This window comes from Capricornis sumatraensis, chromosome 5 (genome assembly GCF_032405125.1).
Source record: "Capricornis sumatraensis isolate serow.1 chromosome 5, serow.2, whole genome shotgun sequence".
NCBI lineage: Eukaryota > Metazoa > Chordata > Mammalia > Artiodactyla > Bovidae > Capricornis > Capricornis sumatraensis.
In genome coordinates, this window is record NC_091073.1 from 83,573,594 (window position 1) to 83,598,140 (window position 24,547).

The following is a 24,547-nucleotide window of genomic DNA, read 5'->3' on the forward strand; positions in this document are numbered from 1 at the left end:
GTATTCAGTTTGCTGCTACCGCTGCTAAGTCGCTTCAGTCGTGTCTGACTCTGTGTGACCCCATAGAAGGCAGCCCACCAGGGTCCCCCGTCCCTGGGATTCTCTAGGCAAGAACACTGGAGTGGGTTGCCATTTCCATCTCCAATGCATGAAAGTGAAAAGTGAAAGTGAAGTCTCTCAGTCGCGTCCGACTCTTAGTGACCCCATGGACTGCAGCGTGCCAGGCTTCCCTGTCCTTCACCATCTCCTGGAGTTTGCTCAAATTCACGTCCATTGAGTCGATGATGACATCGAACCATCTCATCCTCTGTCGCCCCCTTCTATGACTGGTGCCCTTAGGAAGAGGAAAGAGAGAGAGAGAGAGGAAAAAAAGGGAGGATGCTATCTGACTATAAAGTCAGAGGTTAGAGTGAAGCAGTGGCAAACCAAGAAACACCATGGGTTGACAGATAACCACCAGAAGCTATGAAGATGCAAGGAAAGATTACCCTAGAGGTTTCAGAGGGAGCATGGCCTTGCTGAGACTTTGGACGTCTAGCCTCTAGAACTGTAAGACAATGGACGTTTTTCAGTCTCTAAGTTGTATCCGGCTCTTCTGAGACCCCATGGACTGTAGCCTGCCAGGCTCCTTTGTCCATGGGATTTCCCTGAAGTGGGCTGCATTTCCCTCTCCAGAGACAATGGATATCTGATGCTGTAAGCCACCCAGTTTGTGGTCCTTCGTTATGGCAGCCCTGGGAGACTCATACTAATATCTTCGAGTCCCCAGCTTCATCCAATTTGTTGCCAAAAGACAAGCAAACAAACCAACAAGAACTGTCTTATAAGCTTAAGCATTTTGCAAACACAAAATGTTAAAATGTCCTAGGACTTTTTGCACATGGAGTTTTAGACATGGAGGAAGGGTGATCTCAGAACCTTGTAAATCTTTAAGTGCTTGTTTAACATTACAAGAAGGTTACATTATTGAGTTTCAGGGTGACTTTAAGGTTGTTAGAGATGTCTCAGGGGCTCTTAAAAAAAGGGAGTGAGTGACAAGAGAATGGCTAAGGGGCTGGGCTTTGAGACCCCACCCAACAGCAACTAGAGATGGCTTTCCTTTATATGCAGGGATTCCACACAAGATTTCCTTTGGATAAAGAATTTTTCTGTTAATATAGACTGCAAGTCTTTGCATTATGGCATTATTTAACTCACATGAGGGTAACCCTTGTTTTATATTTTCTCTACTATTTCTGCAAAATGTTCCCACTCACATCTATGTTTATCACTAAAGCAGATAACTTCATTTCTGCCAAGAACCTAAGGTGAGGACACAGGGACACACAGGAGACACCAGCTTTATTTCTCCACTTGTTTTTAACTATTCTGATGGGCATAAGGAGAACGATGAGCTGCTTTTCCTTTGTTCTTGTCTTTTTAAAGCTGAGAATCAAAATCTTCATGATCCAAAATGTGTTAGACTTTTAAGTAAAAGTCAAAATATCTAGTTTATTCCAGTTGTTGATTTATTGGCTGTCGTTCTCCTTTTTACTTATTTTTTTTGCCATTGGGTGAACAGAGGAGGCTATCAGGGATGTATTATTTGGATTCATGTGATTGAGGCAGAAGCAGTACTTGAATACAAAAAAATATTGTGACTGAAGCTGAAGTATACGTGGGAAAGAGCATAATGTAATTCTTAGGCATTTGTATCCATTTCCACTTTCACATGCATTATCTCTTTGGAAGCCCTTACAAATCCTGGGAGGTATGCGGACTGGCCTGGTTTTCCTATCACCAGTCCACAGATGAGCCCAGAGCCTGTGGATGCTCAGAGAATCCTCCTGGGCCTGAGGCCAGTTAGTGAGGGGAAGCTGGGACCACCAACCCTTGAATCCTAAGGCTACTGCTCTGTATGATGAGTCAGTGATTTTTTTTTTTCAATCACAGTGAAGTACAGAGAGAAACTGTAAAATAAGTGGCTAATAAGGACCTTCAGTCCTCCTTTATCTCCACTGCTTCTACCATAAAAGCTTAAGTCAGGGTCTGCTTTTGCGATATCTTTGAGATAAGCAACAAGTCCCAGGAAACAAATAGTGAATACCACCATCAATTCCCTTAAAAAATTCTCTAGCTAAGCATTTGAATCTCAAAATGCTCTTCAGATCGTAATAGCTAATCATTCATCCACCTACGCTCTTCCTTCAGTCAAGATGCTCTAGGAGTCAACACTAGTGCACCCTGAGCTCCGAGGCGCTGCGGGCGGCCACCCGAAGGTGGGAGGAATCTCAGATGACCCCAGAAGAACGGATTCGGGAATGCCACCAGAGTTTTCTTTTCCTTTCGTTGTTCCTCCCTTGGGAACTCCTTGTTTGGGTTACAGGTCCAGGCTGGATGTACTGAAAGGGAACAGATGTATGCAGACTGGCTGGTTGAGAATGGAGGGAAAATAATTTGTTTTTTTCTGGTACGGGCCGCTGAATCAATCAGGGACAGAGACACTCTGGTAGCTCAGGGAAAACCACGTTGGAGTCCAGGCTTCAAGCCTGGGGTCTTTGTTTCTGTGTTCCTTCTAAAGTAACCCAGGGGAATAGCAGGCTGCGTAGCGGAGAGCTCCCACTTCCCAGATTTGGCTCCGAGGGCAGATGAGTCGGTGGGGAGGAAAAACCTTAACTTTCAAAAGCATCCTCAGGCGAGAAGGGGAGTTTCAGGGTTGGCCTGGGGAAATGTACAAGGAGAGGGAGAGTCAAGGAGGGAAAGGGGGTGGCTGTGATCAGAGAGGCCGTAAAAGAAGGAAAAAGGGAGCCCAAACTGGGAGCCGGGAGAAAGCGGAGCGGAGAGGCGGGGCGGAAGGCGACGGGAGCTGGGACAAGCTGCCCCGGCGCGCAGGGCGCTGGGGTGGGGGGCGGCGGGGCGAGCGCGGGCGGGGAGGGCGGGGAGGGCGGCGGTGACATCACGCCAGGGCCCCCTTCCCTTAGCCGGGTGGGTGGGGCCTCGGCGCGCTGAGCGGGCGCGGGGTCAAGGAGGGGGAAGAGGAGGAGCAGGCTTGAATGTGTCTGTGAAAGGATCCGGGAGGGGCGGAGGAGGCGGAGGGCGGGGAGGGAGCGCGCGCGTGGCTCGGGGCGCCCGGGCTCCCCCCGCAGCCCCCGACCCCAGCCCGGGCCGCCTCCGCGCCGCCGCCCGCGTTGCCGCTGGGACCCGCTGCGGGAGCAGGGACCCGGCGGGTGGGGAAGCGCGGGCCCTGGCGCGGCCAGGAAGGAGCGAGAAAGCAAAAGTAAGGCGAGCCGCACTCCTCCCAAGTTTTCCCAACTTCGCCCCCTGCGGTGGCAGGCGTCCTGCTGCTCGGCGCGTCCCCACCGCGCCGCCGGAGAGTGGCAGAAAGAAAAGGGACGGGGCGGGGGCGGGGGCGGAGGAAGAGGGAGCGCGAGCGCGAGCCGAGAGTCCGGCAACATCTGTTAAAACTTGGGGGAGGAGGAGCGCGGGGAGGAGGAGGAAGAGGAGGAGAGGAGGGAAGGAGGGAGCGCGAGGGAGGGAAGAGCAGAGCCGAGGACAACTTTTCCACCCGTGAGTAGCGCAGGCTGCGCGGGTAGGGACTGGGGGAGCCTCCAAGCCAGCCGGGTTTCCAGGCCGGGATGGGACCTTCTTCCAGAAAGTCGGTTGCATGCGAGGAGGGGAGCGCAGTGGGGGCTTTCTTTCTTTCTTTTTCCCCTCCCTCCCGCGGGTGAACCAAATCAGAACTGTCACTCAGGGCCTGTGAGTCAGAAGGGATCGGATTACACGATCCCTGAAACCGATGCCGGAGTCGCACGAGCGGGCGGGAGCGGGCAGGGGCAACGCCACCGCCACCGCCGCCGGCGCGCTCGCACACTCGCCCTCGCGCCCCCTCGCCGCCCCGACCCTCCCTCCCCGCGCGCCGAGCGGCCGCCTGCGCCGCACCATGCCCGTCGCCGGGGACCCCTGCGCCCTGCCCGGCCTCTTGCCTTAGCCCGAGCCGCCCGCGGCCGCGCGGAACCCAGAGCCGCCCTCCCGCGCCCGGGACGCGGGTCTATGGGAAGTTCGGGGACTTGACAGCCGCCGCCGCCGCAGGTACGTCCCACCCGAAGTTCTTTGTTTCCCGGGGCACCGGCACCGGGGAGCCAGCTCCTGCGGCCGCGCCCGCGCCTCTGGGTCGAGAGGGGAGTCCCCGACGGGGGGCGCGGGAGAAACTGAAAATGGCTGTCAAAAGGCGCCCAGATTTCGGGAGCCGCCGGTAAGGCATCGGAACCAGTCTTCCCTTCGCCCCCTCCTGCGTGATGCTCCCCTTCCCAGCGTCTGACCTGGCGGCCATACGGAGACGGGCTGGAGAATTTCACCTCCCAGAGTTGGGAGGTCGGGGGACGAAGTTTGGAGCAGTTGCGGCGGGTGCACCCCTCGCCCCGACTCGCTTTCCCGAGGGCTGAAAGGAACTCCGCTAGCCCCCGGGGGTCGGGCACGGAAGGCGGCGGGCGGTGAGGTGGGTGCGCGCGAGGAGCGCCTCGGCGGGGGCTTTCTCCAGCCTGCGCTTCCCATCGGGGGTGGGGTGTGAGCCGGGAGAAAGAGGCGCGCCTCCGTCCTAAGAGAAGAAAAGTGAAAGTTGTACCATCTGTGGATGATTTGGGATTCTTTCATTTCTTTTCCTTTCCAGAGAGAGCATTAAAAAAAAAAAAAAGAAAAGAAAGAAAGAAGGAAAGTAAGGGAAAAGACAACAAAAGAAATAAAAGCATTAGAAGCTGCAGGGAGTGAGTGATGCGGGGGTGGTGGTGGTGGTATAGGTGGGTAACAGTGGCGCCTGCAATGATCATTTAAGAGGTCCCATTTTCAGCGAGCAGAGTTGGGTATGAATCACTCTGCAGGGGACAGTTACTTTCTGGAGTTGCAGAGGGCACATGGGCGGGAGGAGGTGGAGAAGGAGTAAATATTTACCCCAAACTTAGGGAGTTTGTGAAGTGACTTATAAGCAGATTGCCAGATGCCGAAGCACCACCGCACAGCCAGGCCTTTTATCCTCCCCTGAACTTTGTGCTGGAGTCAGCGATGGCACCTCCTTCAGGAGATGCCGTCCGGAGAGCGGCTGGACCCACGCTTCCCTGGCTGACCTAGCGTAAACAGACTGTGCGGGAGGCATCCTCCGGGCGACTCCTCCCGCCCGCCCTGGGGTCTCATCTCCGTGGTGTGCAGTCCCGGATAGATTCTGGCCTTGGGTACAGCGCTCGTGGCCCTCTGCCAGTTTATATGTACATATATTTATGTAAAACATTTTCTCCCAGCTCTCTGCCAGCTGTTCCACATTTTCCAGCTGCCATTTCAGTTTGAAATGATGGACCGTCCGCATCTCCAAGTAAAAAAGCCCCGTTAGGCGGAGGTATGGAGGGTCGGTAGCTGTGCAGAGACCTGGCCAGTGGCATTAGCCAGACTGGTTCTAGAAAACACCTTTCTTCGCTCCTTTATCTTTCTCCCTTTTCCTCCCCAGAGCCCTTTGCTGGAAGTGCGCAGTAATTAAGTTTCCCCCCCCCAATATGATTTTGGACAGAATTGGGAGATTTTTGAGATCCCTGAAATATACGTCTGGTGGAAATAAATTAACTTTTAAAAAGAGTTCCAGCTTGAGCGCCTTGGGCATAGCTGGTGGAGCCTCTGTCATGGCCATTTCTATTTAAGGCAGGAACTATTCACGGTCCCCATGTTACACTTTTTGTGTTGTTTGGTGTCTTAGCATATTATAGACAGAAATCTTCAAGAATTGGCCTAAAGTATTAATTTTGGCCTAAAGTATTAATTCTGAGTATTTATGTAATTGCTCTGTAATTTGAATAGGTGCCTTATTGATTGATTCCTGTAATTATTTCATTTAGGTTTTAAATTAAAAATTAATAATAGTCTGACAGTTTCTTAATTACATGTGTCAAGATTATTTTGAAGGAGGAAAATGCTATGTTTCAAAGTAGTGAAATAACCTCAAAATCACTCTATCTTTCTAAAGCAGAACAGTATTTCATTTGAGGGGCTATACTGAAGTAGCGGCGATTGGCCTTAACAATGTAAACTGTGTGAAGTATCTAAAGAATTTGTTTATGTTAGGAAATATTGGTCTTAACCTGGTACACAAACACTTTGGCCAGTTGGCCTGTAGTCAGACCTAAAACAAACATGAACTAACATTTAAATTAGTTGTAATAGCATACTTATAGAGAGAAGAGGTTTATTTTACACTAAAAGCTATTTAATCAGAAACTGCCTGCCTAAGGGGAGAGCCTTTCAGGGTATATAATTCTTAAAGTCAGCCTAGGAAAGCTTTGGTTTCAGATGCCTGAATGAGTCCAATGTGAGAGGTGTCCAGTGAAATTTCACACACACAGAAGCACTTTAAAAGGTATAGACTATATTGTTATGAATAGGCTAGTAGGTTCAACTGAGATACTTAAGAATTCTTGGTACCGTTAACATGTTTGGATTCCTTGATTGGACCCTGACATAAATACACTTTTCCATAAATACACTTTTCCAGTATGTTGAATTTGCAAAGTACTACAGACAGAAATGAGAAAATTCAGTACTAATAAAAAATGACTCTGGTGAGTTGTTTCATTACTTATTTAATGAAAGTCATTAATTTATTAGTTTGATGCCCCAGCCTAAAAGTTGAACTTTCCTTTGTTTCTTGGCCAGTTTTCTTAATTACCTGCATGCTGTAAGGGTTTCAGACTTGTCTGTGCTTCACCATTTAGGGGTCCTTCCATCTATGCGAGCTGTCCTGTTTATCCTTGCCCCCTTTTTAGGAGGATAAGGTTTGGGAGTTTATGAAAGGAAACAATTTAATAATCATTGTTCCATGCACTCGCTTATATGGAGACAGTAGTGTACTAAGAAAAACCAGTCTTGAAGGAAAAGTGAATCAGTGAGTCATGAAATCCTCAAGAAAACCTTAGTAATGGAATGTTAATGCTTTTAGACTATAGTAGATTATCTTAAAAGTCAGCCTTTTCTTCTTTATGCAATTGTTGTAAATCCCCAGCTAAAAAATTCTTTGAAGGAGGTTTTAGTTTTGCTGGCATCCGTATTCTATAGTCGGTCTGATCTGTTTTGGAAGAGTCAAGAAATTTTCTGCCAACTTATATCATGAGAGTCAATTAAAATGCTGACATGACTGTAGAAGAAATTGTTTGTGTGTGTGTATTTCATTTGGTAAGTATAAGATTCTACTCTAATAATGACTTCAGGTTGTCGTTTCATGAAAGGCTACTAGAAGATGCTGCCCTTCACTTCCTGTTGTCATTTTTCCAGATGAAAATTGATTTGTTCTAGTTTCAAAGCAAATAAAGGGAGACAGAGTAAACAACAACAGGGCAGGGGGAGCGCCACAAACTTTTTTTCAAGTACTTTCAGTGTATTTTTCATCTCTACTTTTATTTGATGGGCCTGTGAAATAGAGCTGTAGACTGGCGAAGACTTTAAATGAAATTTCACACTTTGATGATTTTTTTTTAACTTTGATATATTGACAGCAAAAGGAGCTGCAAAGCTTTTTTTTATAACTTGAGCAGTAACGCCAAGCAGCAGTCAAATGTCTCTGTGCATTTGTGTTTAACTGCAGAAGAAAAACATGTCCATGGGCAGTAGAGGTTCTTATCAACCCCCTAATCCCAGATCCCAGCAAACCTTGAGGGCATGCCTCAGATCTTGCTGAAATCACTGTAGACTCTCACAGTTTGCAGATTAAATATGCTATGTGTTCCTGGCTCCAACAACAGTTTTATGAGCTCACTAAGCTTCCTGTTTTAAGATCGTTTTCTTAAGTTTTTAGAAGCTGTTAAAGGCAATGCTGCCTGGAGTAAGTGGTACTTGTTAATTTAGAGACACTAGGTATTTCATGCTCTCTTTCGAAATTGCCAAAATTATGATTTTTTCCATCGAATGGCTAGTTTTACAGGGAAAGAAAGGGAGGGGAGCCGTTGGAAAGAAATTGAATGTTAACTGTGTTGGCAAGTGTATTCGACTGCAAACTTTATGTGGTGTCTCAATTGTTTCAAGGCACTTTTCCTTTGCCTCACCCCTTAAAATTAGACTTTTTCTACTTGTAATTCTAATGCACTATATTTTAGTGCCACACTTAGCTACTCATGACCACTTTCAGGTTGTTTTTTTTTTTTTAATGTGAAAGTGTTTTTTGTTCCATGTGTGTATATTTCAATCCGACAAAACGTCCCAGAAAATCTATGGCTCTCTAAAGAAACTGAATGAACAGGCCATTACCTAGTTAATAAGGTGGCATTGGGACATTCCAGCCCCCCTCCTGAAAGGCAATATTGTGTGGCGCTCCACACATGCATCTGCAGCATTTAGGGTTGTGTCCTCATGTTAGGGTGCTTTTGCATTTTGCATACAAGTCATAATTAAAAAAGAAAATACTTACATCATCGTCCAACGACCTGTCACATAATTCCCAGGAGAACTCGAGCCAATTTTGTGCTTAAAGGTTATTCAATGAATGAAATTGTGAAAGCCCATTTGTCAAAGTGCTGCATGGTTTCTGTTAGTTTTCAAGCCCCAAATTCATTGTCTGCCCGGGCCCCGCCATCAGTCATCAGTGTATTAGCGCTGCCTTCAGGCCATGGTGCCCAGCACTTCTTCACACCATTATAGCTTTGAAAGTGTACTCTGTCGACTTGTAGAATTACTGCTCTGATTTCCGCTTGGCTGGGTTTGAGGTAAGTCCCCTCCCTACCTTCTAGCTGACTGTAATCCTTGCTTTCTTTTAAAGCTTCTTTCCAGAGATTTAGGGGAAAACTTTCTTAAGGGCCCTGTTGGCATCACACTGTGGTTTTGTTGTGGCATGCAGTGTACATATAAATTGTACCTGCAGTAAATTGGATTGATTGCTGGCCTCAAACAGCTAGTGAGCTTTTCTTTACTTTTTTTTTGGAAGGGAGGTGAGGTGATGTGTGTGTGTGTGTGTGTGTGTGAGACACAGGAGTATGTTTTAAACATCTGATTGTATATTTGGGTAATTTTTATGCTGTAGAATGAAATTAAATAATAGGAGCTAAGTGTCATTTTATTTAAATCTGTCTCTGGAAGTACCTTCAGAAGCCAGTGTGACATCCTACTTGTTAATTTTCTTGTAGAAATTTGCAGCTTTAGCTCCCTGGACTTTTGGGGGAGATGGCGTAAAACACTTAAAAATATTCCAGAGTTGTATGTTGCATGGGTTTTTACAAAAAGAGACTGAAAACTTACAATTCAGATGAAAACTAACTCTCAAATTGCCGTAATGAAGGAATGAGGCAGTGAAACCATATTCTCGATTTTATCTTGTGATATTTTGAAAAAGAATAATTCAGTCTCAGGAGACTTTTTTTGAATGAAGCCTAAATGAACTAAGATGTATGGAACCCTGAATGGAGCATGGACCAGGCCATGCCACTTCAGGACAACATCTGCTGTTTGAAATGTGAGGTTCCAATGAAATTCCACACCAGGGCGTTTCATTGGGAGGGTGCATCGTTTGGTATAGTTTTCATTGGCAGTTCTGTATATGATTGGTGGGCAGGAGGTGAAAAATAAGACAGCTGAAGAATTCTGTAAAGTTTGTAGGCTGAGTCAATCAGGAATAATTCAGAAATTATTACTGAGTAAACTGTGAATTTAAAATCCTTAAATATTGAAAACTGTGCTTTTTACATTGCAATTAAGATTCAAGAATCTGTACTTTAAAAATCAGGAGGCTAAAGTACAGTGAACAGTACCAGACCGAAAAAATAAGTACCTTTAGGGTATCTCCAGCTGATTTTAACACCTAGCAGGTATTAGTCCCATATTTGTGATGGTTTAAAGGTAAATTCTTACTCATAGAACATGTACTGTATCCCCTTAAGCTTGATTGTCAAGGCACACCTAATTCTAGGAACCAAAAGTTATAGAAGTTCTCTTAGGGTGATTTTTAAATTTAGCATTTTTTTTCCTTCTGAAAATGTTTGAAGATGTTTAATTCCTGTAAACTTTAGAGAAGTGAGACAAGGGGCATCTTTGATCAATCGTGCTGTTTTTTTGTGACATATGTAGGTTTAAGGGAAATAACAGTTTTCATGAGCTTAGCTGATCTATAGACTGATAACTGACTTATAGATCTCCTTTTCTGTCTGAAGCTTGTCTGTCTCCAGCAAACCCACAGAAAATGAGGGTGTCAGCTCTTTCCTTAATGGCACCTGCTATGCAGGGCACTTCCTGCAAACCTAAAGTACACTGGCCTGATATTTCAAAGTTTTTGCAAAACTCAGAAACAGTAACTAACAAGTATTAAATACAGACCTTTATCCTTCAGATGTTTCTCATAAAGTCCTCCTGAAAAAGTTAGATTAGCTGATGGTCTTTCCTTTTAAGTACACATAGCAGAAAAGGAACACCGGCATACAAAACGTCATTTGTGATTTTAATGCTAGTAGCAATGATGACTTCATGTCAAATAAGATTTTCAATAGTTGAAGTTAAATATAAGGCTTTTTAAAAAGTTGAGATGTAGTTAATCTACTAAAACCAAACTCACTTAATCCATAGATAGGCAATTATTTTCCCTTAGAGTAATTCCATTCCCTTTTCAAGTAATTCTGTTTGGGTAGGCCTATCATGGATACTGCTTCTCTGAGATTAGGAGCTTCAGAAACTGGGAAAGAAAGATCTGAAAAAAATAGGTAGCAGATTTGGGGACCCCTCTAGGCTACCAAAGACCATTTTTGGTGACTTGAACAGAGAGGAGCTTTCTTATTTGCAGTTAAGGCTTTTGGTGTTCCTAATTATGGGGGAATATGATCACATGTAGATGTAAAATAATTGCACATTTAAAAATATAGTTAAAAATTCATGAAGATTTCATTAAGAACTTATGAAGTTGAGCTTACAGGAAAGAAAGGCATTACAGACAGGGAAGGGAGAGGAAGCCATAGGAATCTTGGAAAATCTTGATGTGTTACAGAGGTTATGCATATCTAATTGATTTTAAGTTCAGAAAGATACCTTGAGTGCCAGGAATCATCAACCATATTACAAACCTGTAAGAGATTTTCTGTAATGCATGATTATATGAAACCCACTGACATGTTTCAGATTCCCTAAATTTTGCTCCAGAATTGCTTTAAAGTTAAAATCGGTATTAGTTTGTGCTTTTTGATTTTTAAAAAATAAGTTTTCCTAGAGCAGCCATTTGATTTAGGAACTGAATTTGAATGCTGCAGGAAGGTATAACTATTTAATAGAAAATTTTACCTAAATGGTTGTTCCAAGGCTAGTATCTTGAAGAAGCCGCTAATCTGCCAGTAAGTAATATAGGTGGGAGAAATGTCACTTTTCTGTGATGTGATGGAAGCTCCTTAGAAATCTTTACACAGGCTCCTTCTGGATTTTTGAAACAGCATATTAGGAAGATCATTCAGCTTATAAACATATGGACAAGTATAAGTAAAGATACTTTCTCTGGAGGAAAGCTTTATTCCTCTTCAGCAAGAGCTCCCTGAGTTGAAGGGAATAATTTCTCCCTGAAGGCCTAATCCGCCATGCTGTTCAAAAGCACCCTGTCTCCTAGAATGCCTTCTTCCTGCCTTGGCAGTAACTGATCAGAAACTGATCAGGTTGCCACTAATCAGGCTTTTAACTTGTTTTAAATCTTTAAATGCATCAAGAAAGAAAAAAAAAAATCCCAAATTCAGGACACTGAAAAATAAACCAGCTGGATTAGGGAAACCGATGAAGTAGTCTGCTGTTCACAAAGGATGCATTATTAGTTTAGAATTACTGTCTCATTTCATCTTCGATTAGAAGGTCATTTTATACAGTTCAAACATAATTTCAAATGTTGATTTTAGCACTGGTGGTTCTTTTTTTTTTTTTTATTTTAACATTTTAAGGACTTAACTCATTCACAGAATCCTGCTTGTGTGTGCATCCCAGGGTTCACTGCAGAGATCTGCAAGGGGAAAGGCAGAATGGTGATTTTTCATGCTCTCCGTTTATTATATAAAGCTTCGTGGTTGAAGTTCGGAACTCCACTGAGGACTGTCACACAGAAAGCCCATGAGATAGGCCTGCCCCTTCACCACTCACACACACCTAATCGGTTTAGGGCAGCTGATGAGGGAACACATTTGGAACCAGGTTAAGAGCCTCTGAAGCAAGTTAGGAGTTTGGTTATGTGAAGCGCCAGCCAGTGCGGTTTCTTGAAGATGTCAAGTGTCCCCCCGTCCTTTAATGTAGAGCGACACACAGTGTATTGCATTGCCAAGTGCCCAGAAAGTTGCATCTCCCCGAATTCAGCCTGTGAAACAGCCATGTGAATGCACTCAGGGCCGCTGCCGACCACTGTCTGCTGGGGATACTGCCAGACCAGTTGTGCAGTTTTCCAGTGCTCGCGAATCCTCCCCGCGAGCGGGTGACCTGGGCGATGCAGAGTGAGGAGGGCCGCTCCTTTGGTTGCGGAGGCCCTGCGGGGTTCTGATCGTCCCGACCCCTGTTTGCCCTTTCGCTGGGGCGACGCTTCACGCTTCTGGAAGGCGGATAAGAGTGGAGCCGGCATATTCCAAGGGGCTAGTGCTGCGCGGCCGGGCCTTACCGCGCTGGGGAGGGAACTTACGGCGAGGCGGGCGCCCCGAGGCCGCGGCGGCAAGAACTGACACCGAGAATGGGCAGGCGGCCCGGGCTCGAGAACACGGACCCTGAAACCGTGCAGGGAACGGAAGGGAAGCCGGTGTGGAAGCGCAAGATGCAACCGCTCCCAGGCGGCACAGACCACAACCCACTGCTTACTTTAAAAAAAAATATATATATATATATATATATATATATAATGCAAGATGACAACATCTTTGCAAAGATGAAAGTTTCTTTCTTACTAGCTCCAAGTGGCCACTCAAAAGGGAGGGTCACCCTTGAGGCTTGGTGGGATGGGGGATGTGCTATTTCCAATGCAGACCCCCCTCCCCCATTCTCCAAATTGGTACATGTTGCAGCTTTCCTTTGGTCGCCTTTGCAGTGGAAATGTGCGCTACAGCATCACATGGTCAGTGACTCCAGGACACGGTGTCTTCTTTTGATGCAAGTTAAGATTTATAATTTAGAAAGGAAAGACCCACCTGTGGGCAGGTTGCTGGTAACAGAGGGATTAGGTTTAAAAGAGGGTCCGGAATTAATTGTGCTCTGGATTTAGGCCTCGGGGAAATTACAAAAGGATCAGGGACAGTTAGTTGAATGGGGAAAAGCCAGGACTGTTTATTTTCAAGAAGGCATTTTCATTCCTGCATTTACCTATGAAACATCAAGCTTTAGCAGGCCTATTAGAGCAGTTTTTCTTCGTTTCTTCTTTTTTTTTTGTTTCATATACCCAAGCTGCTAGGACTCAAAACATCAACTACAGATAGTTTTTCTTTCCTTCTTTCATTTTTCTTTTCCTAAGCATAAAGAGTCAAGGGGCATGCCAGCAAATCTTGTGTGTAATGCAGTGGTGAAAAGGATTGAAGGAGAACAGTTTGACTTTATAAGAAAAGGAATTGGGTCCAAAAGTCGCATTTCATTCACATCTAAAAACCAGTGATATGTTTTCCTCAGAGAAAAATCTTTGAAGTGAAGCAGAACCGAAATTTTCCTTCAGAATTATGTTCTAAATAAATTCTACTTTATTATTTAAGAAATGCCAAGTTTTAAAAGGAGTCCTGTAGGCTACTGCCCTAGTTGTGTGTATTTTAGGATTCCATCAGGAATTTTTACTGGTCACTTCTGTACATCATTCTTTGCTTTATCTCAGGACCGAGGACTGAGTTTTCCAACTCTGCTGAACATCCTATGAAAAAATTGCCACCACAGCTAGAAGCAGACTCTTTTCTGCTCACTAACTCTTCAGGCAGAGTTTTGATGAGGTGTGAGAGTCTCCAATGTGAAAACTTTCTCCTTTGTAACTGACAGAGACAAAGTTGGGTTTTTATCAGTTAAAAGAAGCTGATATAATTTATAGGGATATACAGGAAGCAGATGTCTGCCTTGGCAAGTTGCCATTTTTATAGCCCTGTTCCAAGCATAAACCACACTTTTAAATAATTAGTTACTAACTAATGAGATCCAAAAATAAGTTGTCAAAATAGAAGAAGGGGGTAGACTTTGAGTGACCAAGGGCTTATTTCTAAAAAAAATCCATTTTGAACAGGAGGATGGGGGAGAAATTAGTATTCTTCAAGACCATTAATTAGTGTGATTTCAATCAGTGCCTGGGGCTTTACCTCTTCTTGGGAGCCTCTCTCTGGTGATGAGTATTTGGAGGGTTTTTATTGCTTTGTTAAAATGAAGTCCTTTGCTTGGGGGAAAACCAACAACTCCGCAAAAACCAAGTTTGTCAAGGAGCTTTGGTGACTCCTCTCCCCACTACTATTAATTAGTTTCCTCTCCTAAGGAAGAGACAGACTGAATTCCTACCAAGAATCCCATCTCTCTCTCTCTTTTTTTCCCCCTATTCCATTAGCTGATTTCTGTGTCTGGTATCAGTAAACTCCATCCAGACTGCACTGATAAAACTCTATGTGTGTTTTGAGGGAAACAGTTATAATAAGTGCCTCTTTATCCAAAATGGTTGAAAATGGAGTGTTTTGATTGATTAAATGTTCCTGTTAAAAGTTTTTAGTTTTTATATAATTTTCCAGTTTACAAAGAAACACTGGCCACAAAGGAAAAGATACGTAGCTAAGTCAATGGCAGTTAAGATTGAAGACGGATGAACTGAGTCACAGGATCATTGTTGGACTGTGTATTTACTTAGCAAGCACTCTGACATGTATGAGGTGGTGGGGAGATAGCCAGGGACTTGTCCTCATGGAGTTTAGGGTCTAGAGGAGAAGACAGACATTCCGCAAAGATTCCAGACAGATGCTGGGATGGGCTGTTGGAATTCAGCACTTCATTCTTTAGTTTATCCAGTCTGCAAAGATTTCAGTGAGGACCTACAGCACTGAGTACAGAGTGGTGAACAAAAACATGTCTGCAAGTTCAGTGATCTTGATAATCACCATTGCTGTTTGAAATAGAGGTTCAGGGGCCACCCCCAAGCATCAGGGGTTAGGCTGGCAACTCTGAATGTTTCACTGAAACAAAACAAGGCTGATTCAGATGACGCTTGTACCACCCTGAGAAACAGTGCTGTGGAAGTTGAATGGTTTTAATTGCATGCTTTAAACATGATACTTAAGTCAATTTAGATCCCTTCTTGGCCTTTTGGCTAAGATCAAGTATAAATCAATTTGGGGGGAGCATTCAAAAAGTTTAAAGAATTATTCTGGGTTTGGTAGAGCTAGAAGAGATGGTTGAGAATTTCTCTTTCAAGGGTTCTTGATTTGGGTTGGAGGGCCTGTGATCCCTTGAAAATCAAATGGACAGTTTTTTGTGTGTTTAAGTCTACTCTGGGGAATTCCCTGGTGATCCAGCGGCTAAGACTCTGAGCTTCCGAAACAAGGGGCCAAGGTTAAGTCCCTTGTCAGGGAACTAGATCCCACATGCCACAACTAAGACCTGGTGCAGCCAAATAAATAAAAATAAATATTCAGTGTCTTTTGTTGAAAAATGGATATCCTGGGGGGAGAGGATCCATAAGTTTTAACATCTCCTTAAAGAAGATTGGACACCCCACTACCCCCAAGGTTAAGTCCCACTGTGTGACACTGTCTTGTGATAGAGAGGGAAACTGAAAGTGAAAGTCACTCAGTTGTGTCTGACTCTTTGTGACCCCATGGACTATACAGTCCATGGAATTCTGCAGGCCAGGATACTGGAGTGGGTAGCCGTTCCCTTCTCCAGGGGATCTTCCCAACCCAGGGATCGAACCCAGGTCTCCTGCATTGCAGGTGGTTACTTTACCAGCTGAGCCACAAGGAAACTGAGGCGCTGGACAACTCCAGGGGACATCAGTCAGGCCCTACCCATTGACTTGTGCACCATGGCAACCTTCAGAAAAGAAGGCCTATAGTCTTTCACTATTGTGATCTGTTGGGCTCTTTGAATAATGTTTCTGAATTTGGAGTGGATCTTATAATTGATATGTAAATTTAACCTAGAGTGTCTTTTTGTCTTTTTTATTCTAGAAAAGCTGTTCTTAAATAACTTGTGTGCTTTTCAGTGAGTGCCAGTGGGTAATCAAGGAGAAGATGTAGAAGTTACTGGAAGAGCTGTTGCTCCAGGGCCACGAGGCCTCTGGGCCTTCAGCTTTTCTAGTTAGTTATTATGCATTTTCTTGTACTATAAGAAAGTATTTGCAGTTCCCTTGCAAATGTGAGTTAAGTTTGACTAAGAATCTTCCATCTGTTTCTTTAAGACTTTTAGTCCATGACCGAGTTGCCTAGTTTATTTCACTAATTGTTTGGATGGAACACAGTGGTATCTGCTCAGTGTAGAAGATAGGCAGATGACTCCATGGAAGAAATGGCCACAATCTAGATAACTTGAGGGAAACATGGTAGAGAGGGGACTTGTCTTTTCTTGTATTCTTTGTTGATGTGGATCATGACTGCAAAAAAGAAACAGGAACCAGAGTGAAAATTGATGAATGATGAGCTAGGGTGATTATCACATGAATGACACTAGTGAAAGACAGACTAACTGCCCTGCCTTTAGCTGAGTTTTAATTTTTCTTAAGTGGTTCTAGCCTTTGCTGTCCGTGATCTTTTGCATTTTCCTGTGGGATCCAGAGTGTGTTGTTCTGCCACCTTGTCGTTGTAACTTCAATGAATGGAAATGTTCTGCTGTTTAGAGAAAGCTTCAAGAATATGGTTTTCCTGAATGAATTAGGCTTAAGAGGTGTATTGCAGTTCACATATCTTAGTGAGGAAAGCAAAATCATTGACCAGAGTCCTCTGATTCAAAGCTTTGAGTTAGAGTTGGATGGGAGAAACCATTGGTCACTCTTTTTTTCTTGTAAAAGATTTCTTTTTTTAATGTGGCTCATTAAAAAAATCTTTATTGAATTTGTTATATTGTCTCTCTCTCTCTCTTTTTTTTTTTTTTGGCTTTTTGGCCATGAGGCATATAGTATTTAGCTCCCCCAGGTTGCAGGGATCAAACCCACAACCCCCTGCATTGGAAGGTGAAAACTTAACCACTGGATGGCAGGGAAGGCCTTGTCAGTCAGTCTTTAAAACATCTAATTTATAACTAAAAACTGTCCCTGGCTTAGAAAGTTGTCCTACTTCCCTTTCTTATAAAATTGGCCAACTTCTTATAAATGTCGGAGACATTTGGAGATGTGGCTTGAAGGAGTGATGTGACACTGGGTTTCTCACCATAATCACAGCTGAAAATGGAGATACTTAGATTGTTTAATAGGAAATGCCCAGTAGGATTTTGGGAAAAGTCCCACACTATGGACAAGTGCCTCTGTCCTCCTTTTGCACATGTAGATAGAATTCAGCTGGCTTATTATGAGAACTTTGAGGCCTTTTTGTAAGAAAACTTGTGGGGAAGGGATGTCCAGATTTCACATTGGCTGAAGCTGTAGGCTGATGCCTACGCTGATTTTGAATTGGCTAATGCTCCTCAGGTGACAGGCGAAGTGGCTTTTGGGATTTCTTTTTTCCTCCATCTTATTTGAGGTTGATGGTGCTGTTGTGGATTTTTTTCAGGGATTCCTGGTTGCCAGAGCTGAAGGAATGAGAAGGCGTCATGGAGGCCCAGTCCCAGAGCTCGACGACCACTGAGAAAAAGAAAGTGGAGAATTCCATAGTGAAATGCCCCACTCGTCCAGATGTCAGCGAGAAAGCCGTGGCGTCCAGCACCACTTCCAATGGTGAGTGGCCACGGGGATTACCTGCAGCCAAACCTGCAGTCCTGTTCTGTGCTTGGCATTCCTCGTGAATGGAGCATTTGCACCTGGACCTGTGTTTGTTTTCCGAGAGGCTAAAGAGCATAAATGGAGGTGGTGGGGGGAGGGGTGTGGGATGGGCAAGCTTTAGGCATCTCTATTTTGGCAGTGAAACTACATGTTTTCTTCCAAATTTTCTAATTTGAGATGTAAATGTGATAGGTTATTTATTATAGGAAGTTCCTGTTTTGGCATTTTGGAAATCATCTTGATGAGTCTGGCAGGACTTCAAAATACTTTGCATTTCACATCGGAAGTCTCCACTTATCAGGGTAATTAGTAATTAGTTATTACAAAAGACACGAGCGCTGTCTTGTCCAAGTTAGTGAGAGGGTCCCCTGCCAACCCCCCAAACACCCTAAGGAGTCCATTCTAAAATATTTCAAAAGCTGTTAATGGTTGACCCTTCAGTAGTGGTTGAAGGTTGAGCCTCATCTAGTTTCTGAGATGCAGGGTAATGTCCTTAATTTGCGTTCAGAGATAACAGAAAGACACTGTTTCTCTTTGCTGTATGTTTTAATATTTTAAGCATAGTGCTGAAAGGCATCTCAATTTAAGCATGGAGCCTTGAAAATAAATTCCAGACCCCACCTTTGGTAAAAACAGACTGAATAAGTTAATGGTAACCTTTACTTCCCGTCGTTGCTTTTTGTCCTTGCTTTAAGACCATCAGCGCCTTAGCTTTCTGTAGATTTCATAGCCACCCTTGGCCTTCATGAATTGCACTCTGCTTTGCTGTGTGTCCTTGGGAAGGATGGGCTGGCCCGCTCTCCCAGTCCTGGACACTGCATACTGGGGTAAATGAATTTGGATCTGCTGAGCCAACCCACTCCCTCCCTCCCTGTGGGTTTGTGTTTTATTTACTCCAAGAAAGATTTGCCTAGGTCGATTTCTGACTTTTTACATGCAATGAAATGGGAGGGTCAGAATCTGCTTTGGAAGGTAACAGCCCAGAACCCTAGGCTATAAGTGCAGACATCCAGTAAAAAAGCTGCACTTTCCTGTCCGATCTGTGCACAGTCTGGTCCTGCTCTCTGTGCCTATGTGTTGCTCACCTGTCCCCCTTCCCCAGTGTCAAGCAGTGTGCACTGCCGGCTTGGGTGGGCGAAGGGAGGGACTGTTGTTAAACCTACTAATGAGTCCCATTTTGATTTGATCTATAGGGAGATCCATTTCTATCTGAGTTAAAATAATGAATTTACTTTACGTACATAAGAAAATATGTCTCTATTTCTCCCTTGATTTGTGGTCTTTCAAGTCAAGACTAGAGCTTATTTTAATGGAGCCAACTTTTTGCGTTATTCCTCCAGTGGAATTATAGAAGGCATATTTTCTCGCTAAAAAAGCATCCTGTGGCCCTTGTTTCTTTTCTCTGAAATTTGTAAAAATTGGACACGCCTATTATTTCAGACCTAGAGTCAGTCTATGCCATGTAGGTGATTTGGGAATTTTAATAGGAATTTTTTAGTGGTGTGTGTGAGTGTTTGGGTGAGTGAGCCTGTGTGTAAGTGTGTGCATGAGAACAGGGGAGGCGTGTAAGTGGGTAGAAGCTGGTGCTGCACCACTTGGAGCCTCCATAAGCCACTGTCCTTTCTGTGAATTTCAGCAGAGTAACCACAGCGACCTATCCTTGGTGAAGGTGCTGCCAAGTCAGCCACTCTGGCACCAGAATGCATCCTGGGCAGGTTTTTGGTGTTGCCGCATTTGTCTCGAGCCACTCTGATCATGAGTTGTCCCCATTAGCTTCCTTCGGGTGCCTGGGAACAGTGCTAACCTAATCAGCCCCTGGCAGCCAGGAAGCCGCTGGGGAACAGTAGCCAGGGAAGGAGTAGTCACAGTTTACACGTTAGTCCTTGAGTCCCAGATAACCACAGAACTGACTGAATCTGAATTCCATGGGTTTTCCACCCTGATCAGGCTGGGTTCTTGAAGTACTCTCTAAGTGGGTGTAAAACATCCTATTTGGGGGCAAAAGCTCATTAGTCAGGTTTGCAGGGCGCCTTCCTGAATGATAGCCTTCCTAGAGCCCTGTGAGCGCTGACCATTTTTTCCAATGTTCGATTTCTGGTAAGGGATTTGGGGATAGCATAAAGAGCTGATCAAATAAAGGGAAATGGAAGTGGTGTTTGCAAACATCAGTGGCAATCCTACTGGAAGGTTCCAAGGAAACCAGCAAATAAGTTTAAAGACAAGAAAAAGTAAAATGAAAGAAAATAAACTTCTTTCCTTGTGTTGGCTTTAGATAAGCAAAGCTAATAATGGTAATGATTTTTTCATATAAATTTCTCTGCAGGAGGCATCTAACTAGTTCAGAGCCTCTAGAAGTTTGGGACTAGGTTCATGCTCAGGGGGTGGAATGGCCCTGCCAGCTTCTACCTGGTGGCATGTTGCCCTCTGCCATCAGTTGTGGTCTGGGTTTGATTTGGGTTTTAGAGTTAGTGGGAGGTGGGCTTTTAAAGGTTGGCACACTGTCATTGCCATGGTCACTTATCTATTTGTCAGTTTTGTCTTTTCTCTGAAACATTTCAGAAGTGGTTGGATACCTTTACTGAGGCTGTTCACATAAAGGATATGAAAATTACTTAGATCCTACTGTATGCAGTACCAATTGCTACTGTTTCCAGGGAGTTCTTAGCCTTTCCTTACAAAGCTGTGAAATTGAGAGATTTGTAAATGAACAATTAAAAATAAGTTCCATACCAATGTATATTATGGACATACCTGTGTATTTTCTCTCTCCTATCCGCAATTTCAAGAGTGAAAGAAAACAAACAAAACCTTTTTGTTATTGGTGCTGTGTTGGGTTGACTTAATTAACTTTTCCAGCCATTATGTGCTGCAGTTTGTCCCTGATTGTGGAGCCTTCTAGCCAAACCACGCACATTCCTCTGCATGTCCTTACAGATTTGTTTTCTTACTTTTCTCAGCTGAGTATCTACTTCTAGAATAACAGCCATATGTTTTGCTTAAATGTACACATACACACAACCAAAATGTATGGTTCAAAAACCTGAAGCAACATTTTAAGGAAGGATTTGCCTCAACATTGAACTTGAAAATAGCACAAGTGAAAACCTGTTTTGTACCTTATGTGGAGCCAAATTGATTTTTGTAACATTTAAGAACCTATATCAACATAGGAAGCATTCATTACACTTATTTAGGAACCACAGTGTATGTTTCACGTGCTATAGTTTGATTTTAAGCTTTAGTGTTAGCTATTAAACATGAATGACGAGAGGACATTTAGTTTTCTGAATATTTGTTCAGTGCAGTTGACATGTAAATGATCACTTATGGCATCCAGGATGATGTCTTTCACATAAAAAGTATGCACTCAGATATTTAGTTGTCATTGTTTACTTAAAAATCTCTCAATCTGTTAATATGCTAGTGCCTTAAATGAAATGCCTTAATGATCTGTTTTGTTGTTTTTGTTTTTTTGGGGGAATGAATTCATTAGTTTCTAAGCTGCATGTTGTATTTTGTAAATAACAGACATTTTTTAAAATCTAGATGTCCCAGTGTATTAAACATTCTCATTGTCCTGTTAAATATCCTTTGATGATTGCAGATGCTGACTTTTCAGTGTGAGGTGTTTTGTCTCATTTTTGGTTTATTATTATTTTTTTAAAGAGGTAATCTGATATTTCTCATTAACCTACTACTCTGCTCTAAAAAAGAAAGTAATAATAAACGTATGTAGGTCCCGGTCTTGGGGATCTTTTATCAGATCTGATAGTTATTGGGAACATACCTTAAAGTGATAGAAAGCAGAAAGTATTATCTTAATGGTGATGCAATGTGAAACCAAAGCTGATAGATTAATAAGGGAGAGGAAGTTCCCTGTTCCCTTTGATTATTTCAAAAAGAAGTGCTTGGTTTTCCTCTGCTTAAAAAAAAATTCTTTGAGGTTTCTAAGGGGAAAGTGTTGTGGTCGGCAAATATGTAGGAGATGCTTTTTTTTTTTTTTTAAACTTTAACTTTTGATTGCTTCCTGGCCTTGTGATTTTCTTTCAAACTGTCCAGTAACTCTTATGAGTATTAATTGGAATATCTGTTGGTCTCCTTGCTGGGAATAAGATAGCTCAGCATCTTGTTGAGAGTTTGGAGTTTGTCAGCTGTTCACTACCAGGATCTCTTGTCTCTTTGACCTTTTTTATAGTAAGAGTTTATAGACCTAATTCTGCTCAGAAATGGGTGGACGGTTCACACCAAAAAGCCAGTAGATTGTGAGTTTTAGGTTGCCCTTCCCTTTAGATGTTCAATCCCTTTTTTCTTGGCCACATCCCATTTCCTGGCACATGACAGATGGACCGAAAGGACTTTCAGATAACATGTTTTCACATTGTGGGGTGTTGGATAGGAATACCCCAGGGTTTAGGCTGAAAGTTTGAGCTGAATTTTGGCAACACCAAGGACTTAGCTTGATGAATGTGGGCAAATTCACTTCTCAAAGTGTCGGTTTCCTCATCTGTTTAGCAAGATACTAATCAGACCCACTTCACAGGATCTTCAGGATTAAACGAGGCAGTGCCTGTACATAGTAAGAGCTTAGCAAATATTAGCCAGAGTTATTAGGACAAAGCATGGGAATGAATTAAATGTTATGAATACAAAACAAAAAGGATCATGTTTTTTTGAAAATACACATAGATTTTGAAATTAATGGAAAAATTACTTTTGTAAGTTTCAATTTGCTGAAGTCTGAAAAATAGTTCAAGATGCTAAACAAATCCTCAAAGTGACCAAACATCTTAAGGAAGGATGAATTTAAAATAAAACAAAACACCACAAAAATCTGTGTAACTTCCTTCTGAATGCCTTCTTAAGATAGAAAATAGGAAAGATAATTTTGAGAAAATTTATTTTGATTTAACTTTGAAAACTAACATTGGTTTTATATTGTCTTAATATTAGAAACAACATACAGCGCATCTGCTTTCTTGATTCCTTTTTAGGGGTAAACTGTTTCCTTTCAGGTTAGTGGTACCCATTTATGGAGTAGTTTGTGCTGCATTAAGTTTTATGCTTGTTCAAAGAGCTTTCATGTTTTTAAACCAACTAACTCAAGACGAATAATCTGATTCTCACAAGAGCCCTGACAATCTCTTGAGCTCTCAGGAACTCATGTGTTCCTAAACCTGGCAACCTCTGTCTTCTTATTTTGGCAGAGTGTATCGCCTTTCCTGCAGTCACCCAGGCTTGAAACCGCACCATCACCTTTGACCCCTCCCTCTCTCTGGCTTCCCGTGTCCTGCCAGTTTTGAGGTCCTGGTAGATTTTCCTCTGCAATTATTCACCCATGTGTCCCTTCAGGCCACCCTACCACACAATACTATTTCAAACCTCACTACCTCATGCGTAGACAATTAAAGTAACCTCTCCAATCATTCTGCCCTGATTCATGGAGTGGCTCCTGCCCAATTAATCTTTTAACGCTATACCCCTACTCTAGAACCATCAGTGATTCCCAGCTACTTGTAAAATAAAATTCAAAACCCTTTGCCTAATATTGTGAGATAATCTTCCAAAATCTGACCTCATTCTGCCTCTCCAGTCTGCTTTGCTACAACTCTGCTTTTCCATTTCTAACCTGTGATTTATCCAAATTGAAGGGCTCCTCTTCACTCATGTTGCTCCACCATAGAATGGCCTTTATGCCCAACATCAGTGCATGTTTATCTTCTTCTCAAATGCAGCTCTGTGCTTCAGCTCTTTCTCTCTCCATATTGTCTTTTGTCCTATGTGGGAACTACCTAATAATGCTTGAATTGGAGGAGAGTATTTTATTTACTATTAGTTTAATCAATAGACTATATTTTAGAGAAGTTTTAGATTTACAGAAAAATAATTCATCATCAAGTACAAAGAGTTCCTACATACCTGTCTCCCCAGTTTCCCTTATTATTAACGTTTTATAAGTGTCATAATGTTTATTACAATTGATGAACTAATATTGATGCATGATGATTAAGTACAGTCCATGGTTTCCACGAGGGCTCATTCCTTCTGTTGTGTGTCCTGTGGGTTTTGACAAATCTATAATGCCATGTAGCTGCCATTATGGTATCCTATAGACTAGCTGCACTTCTAAAATTTCCCTGTGCCCCATTTTTTTCAATCCCTCCCCTCTTTACTGTAAAACATGAAACTTTTTGAGCATAGCACCTGGTTTGTCTTTTCTCTGCCCCCACCTCATCCTCCTTCAGTGTTTTGGGTTTACAGGGCCCAGCCTGCACAGTACACAGATCTGCTGGAACTTCCCTCAGCTCTGTGGGACAGGGGGCATGTGTAGCACAGCAGTGGTGTGGATGCCAGGGTTTCTTCCTGGCATCCACTTAATTGCTGTGTGATCTTGGGCTAAGTGCTTAACATCTCGGAGGCTGGCACAGTGAGTTCCCAAATATGGCAGCTATTATTAGTAATAATAATAGCTATTATTATACCTAATAGTAATACTTTTACTATTAATAGTAATAATTCAGGACAAAATATGGAAGGATTTAATTCACTGACACTTTTCATCTCACGCCTTTCAACACAGTATCATTTGTTGATAATCTGTCCTTGGGTAAGCTTTAACTTGATTGAGGCAGTTAGAGGGTATTGGCTTACAGAAAATCCTTACAAGTGGTGGTCATCAGGATGGAGCTTAACAAACAAGGAGATGAT

General features: G+C 43.2%; 1 protein-coding gene across 1 annotated transcript in view; it reads left to right on the top strand.

The window, feature by feature from the left end:
* The first annotated feature begins 17,673 nt into the window (after positions 1-17,673).
* Positions 17,674-24,547, top strand: part of GLI3 (GLI family zinc finger 3) — a 296,245-nt gene continuing 289,371 nt past the window's right edge. The window contains exon 1 of the mRNA XM_068972921.1: positions 17,674-17,797. Within this exon, the coding sequence (XP_068829022.1) occupies positions 17,674-17,797 (124 nt within the window). The remainder of the gene's footprint in view (positions 17,798-24,547) is intronic.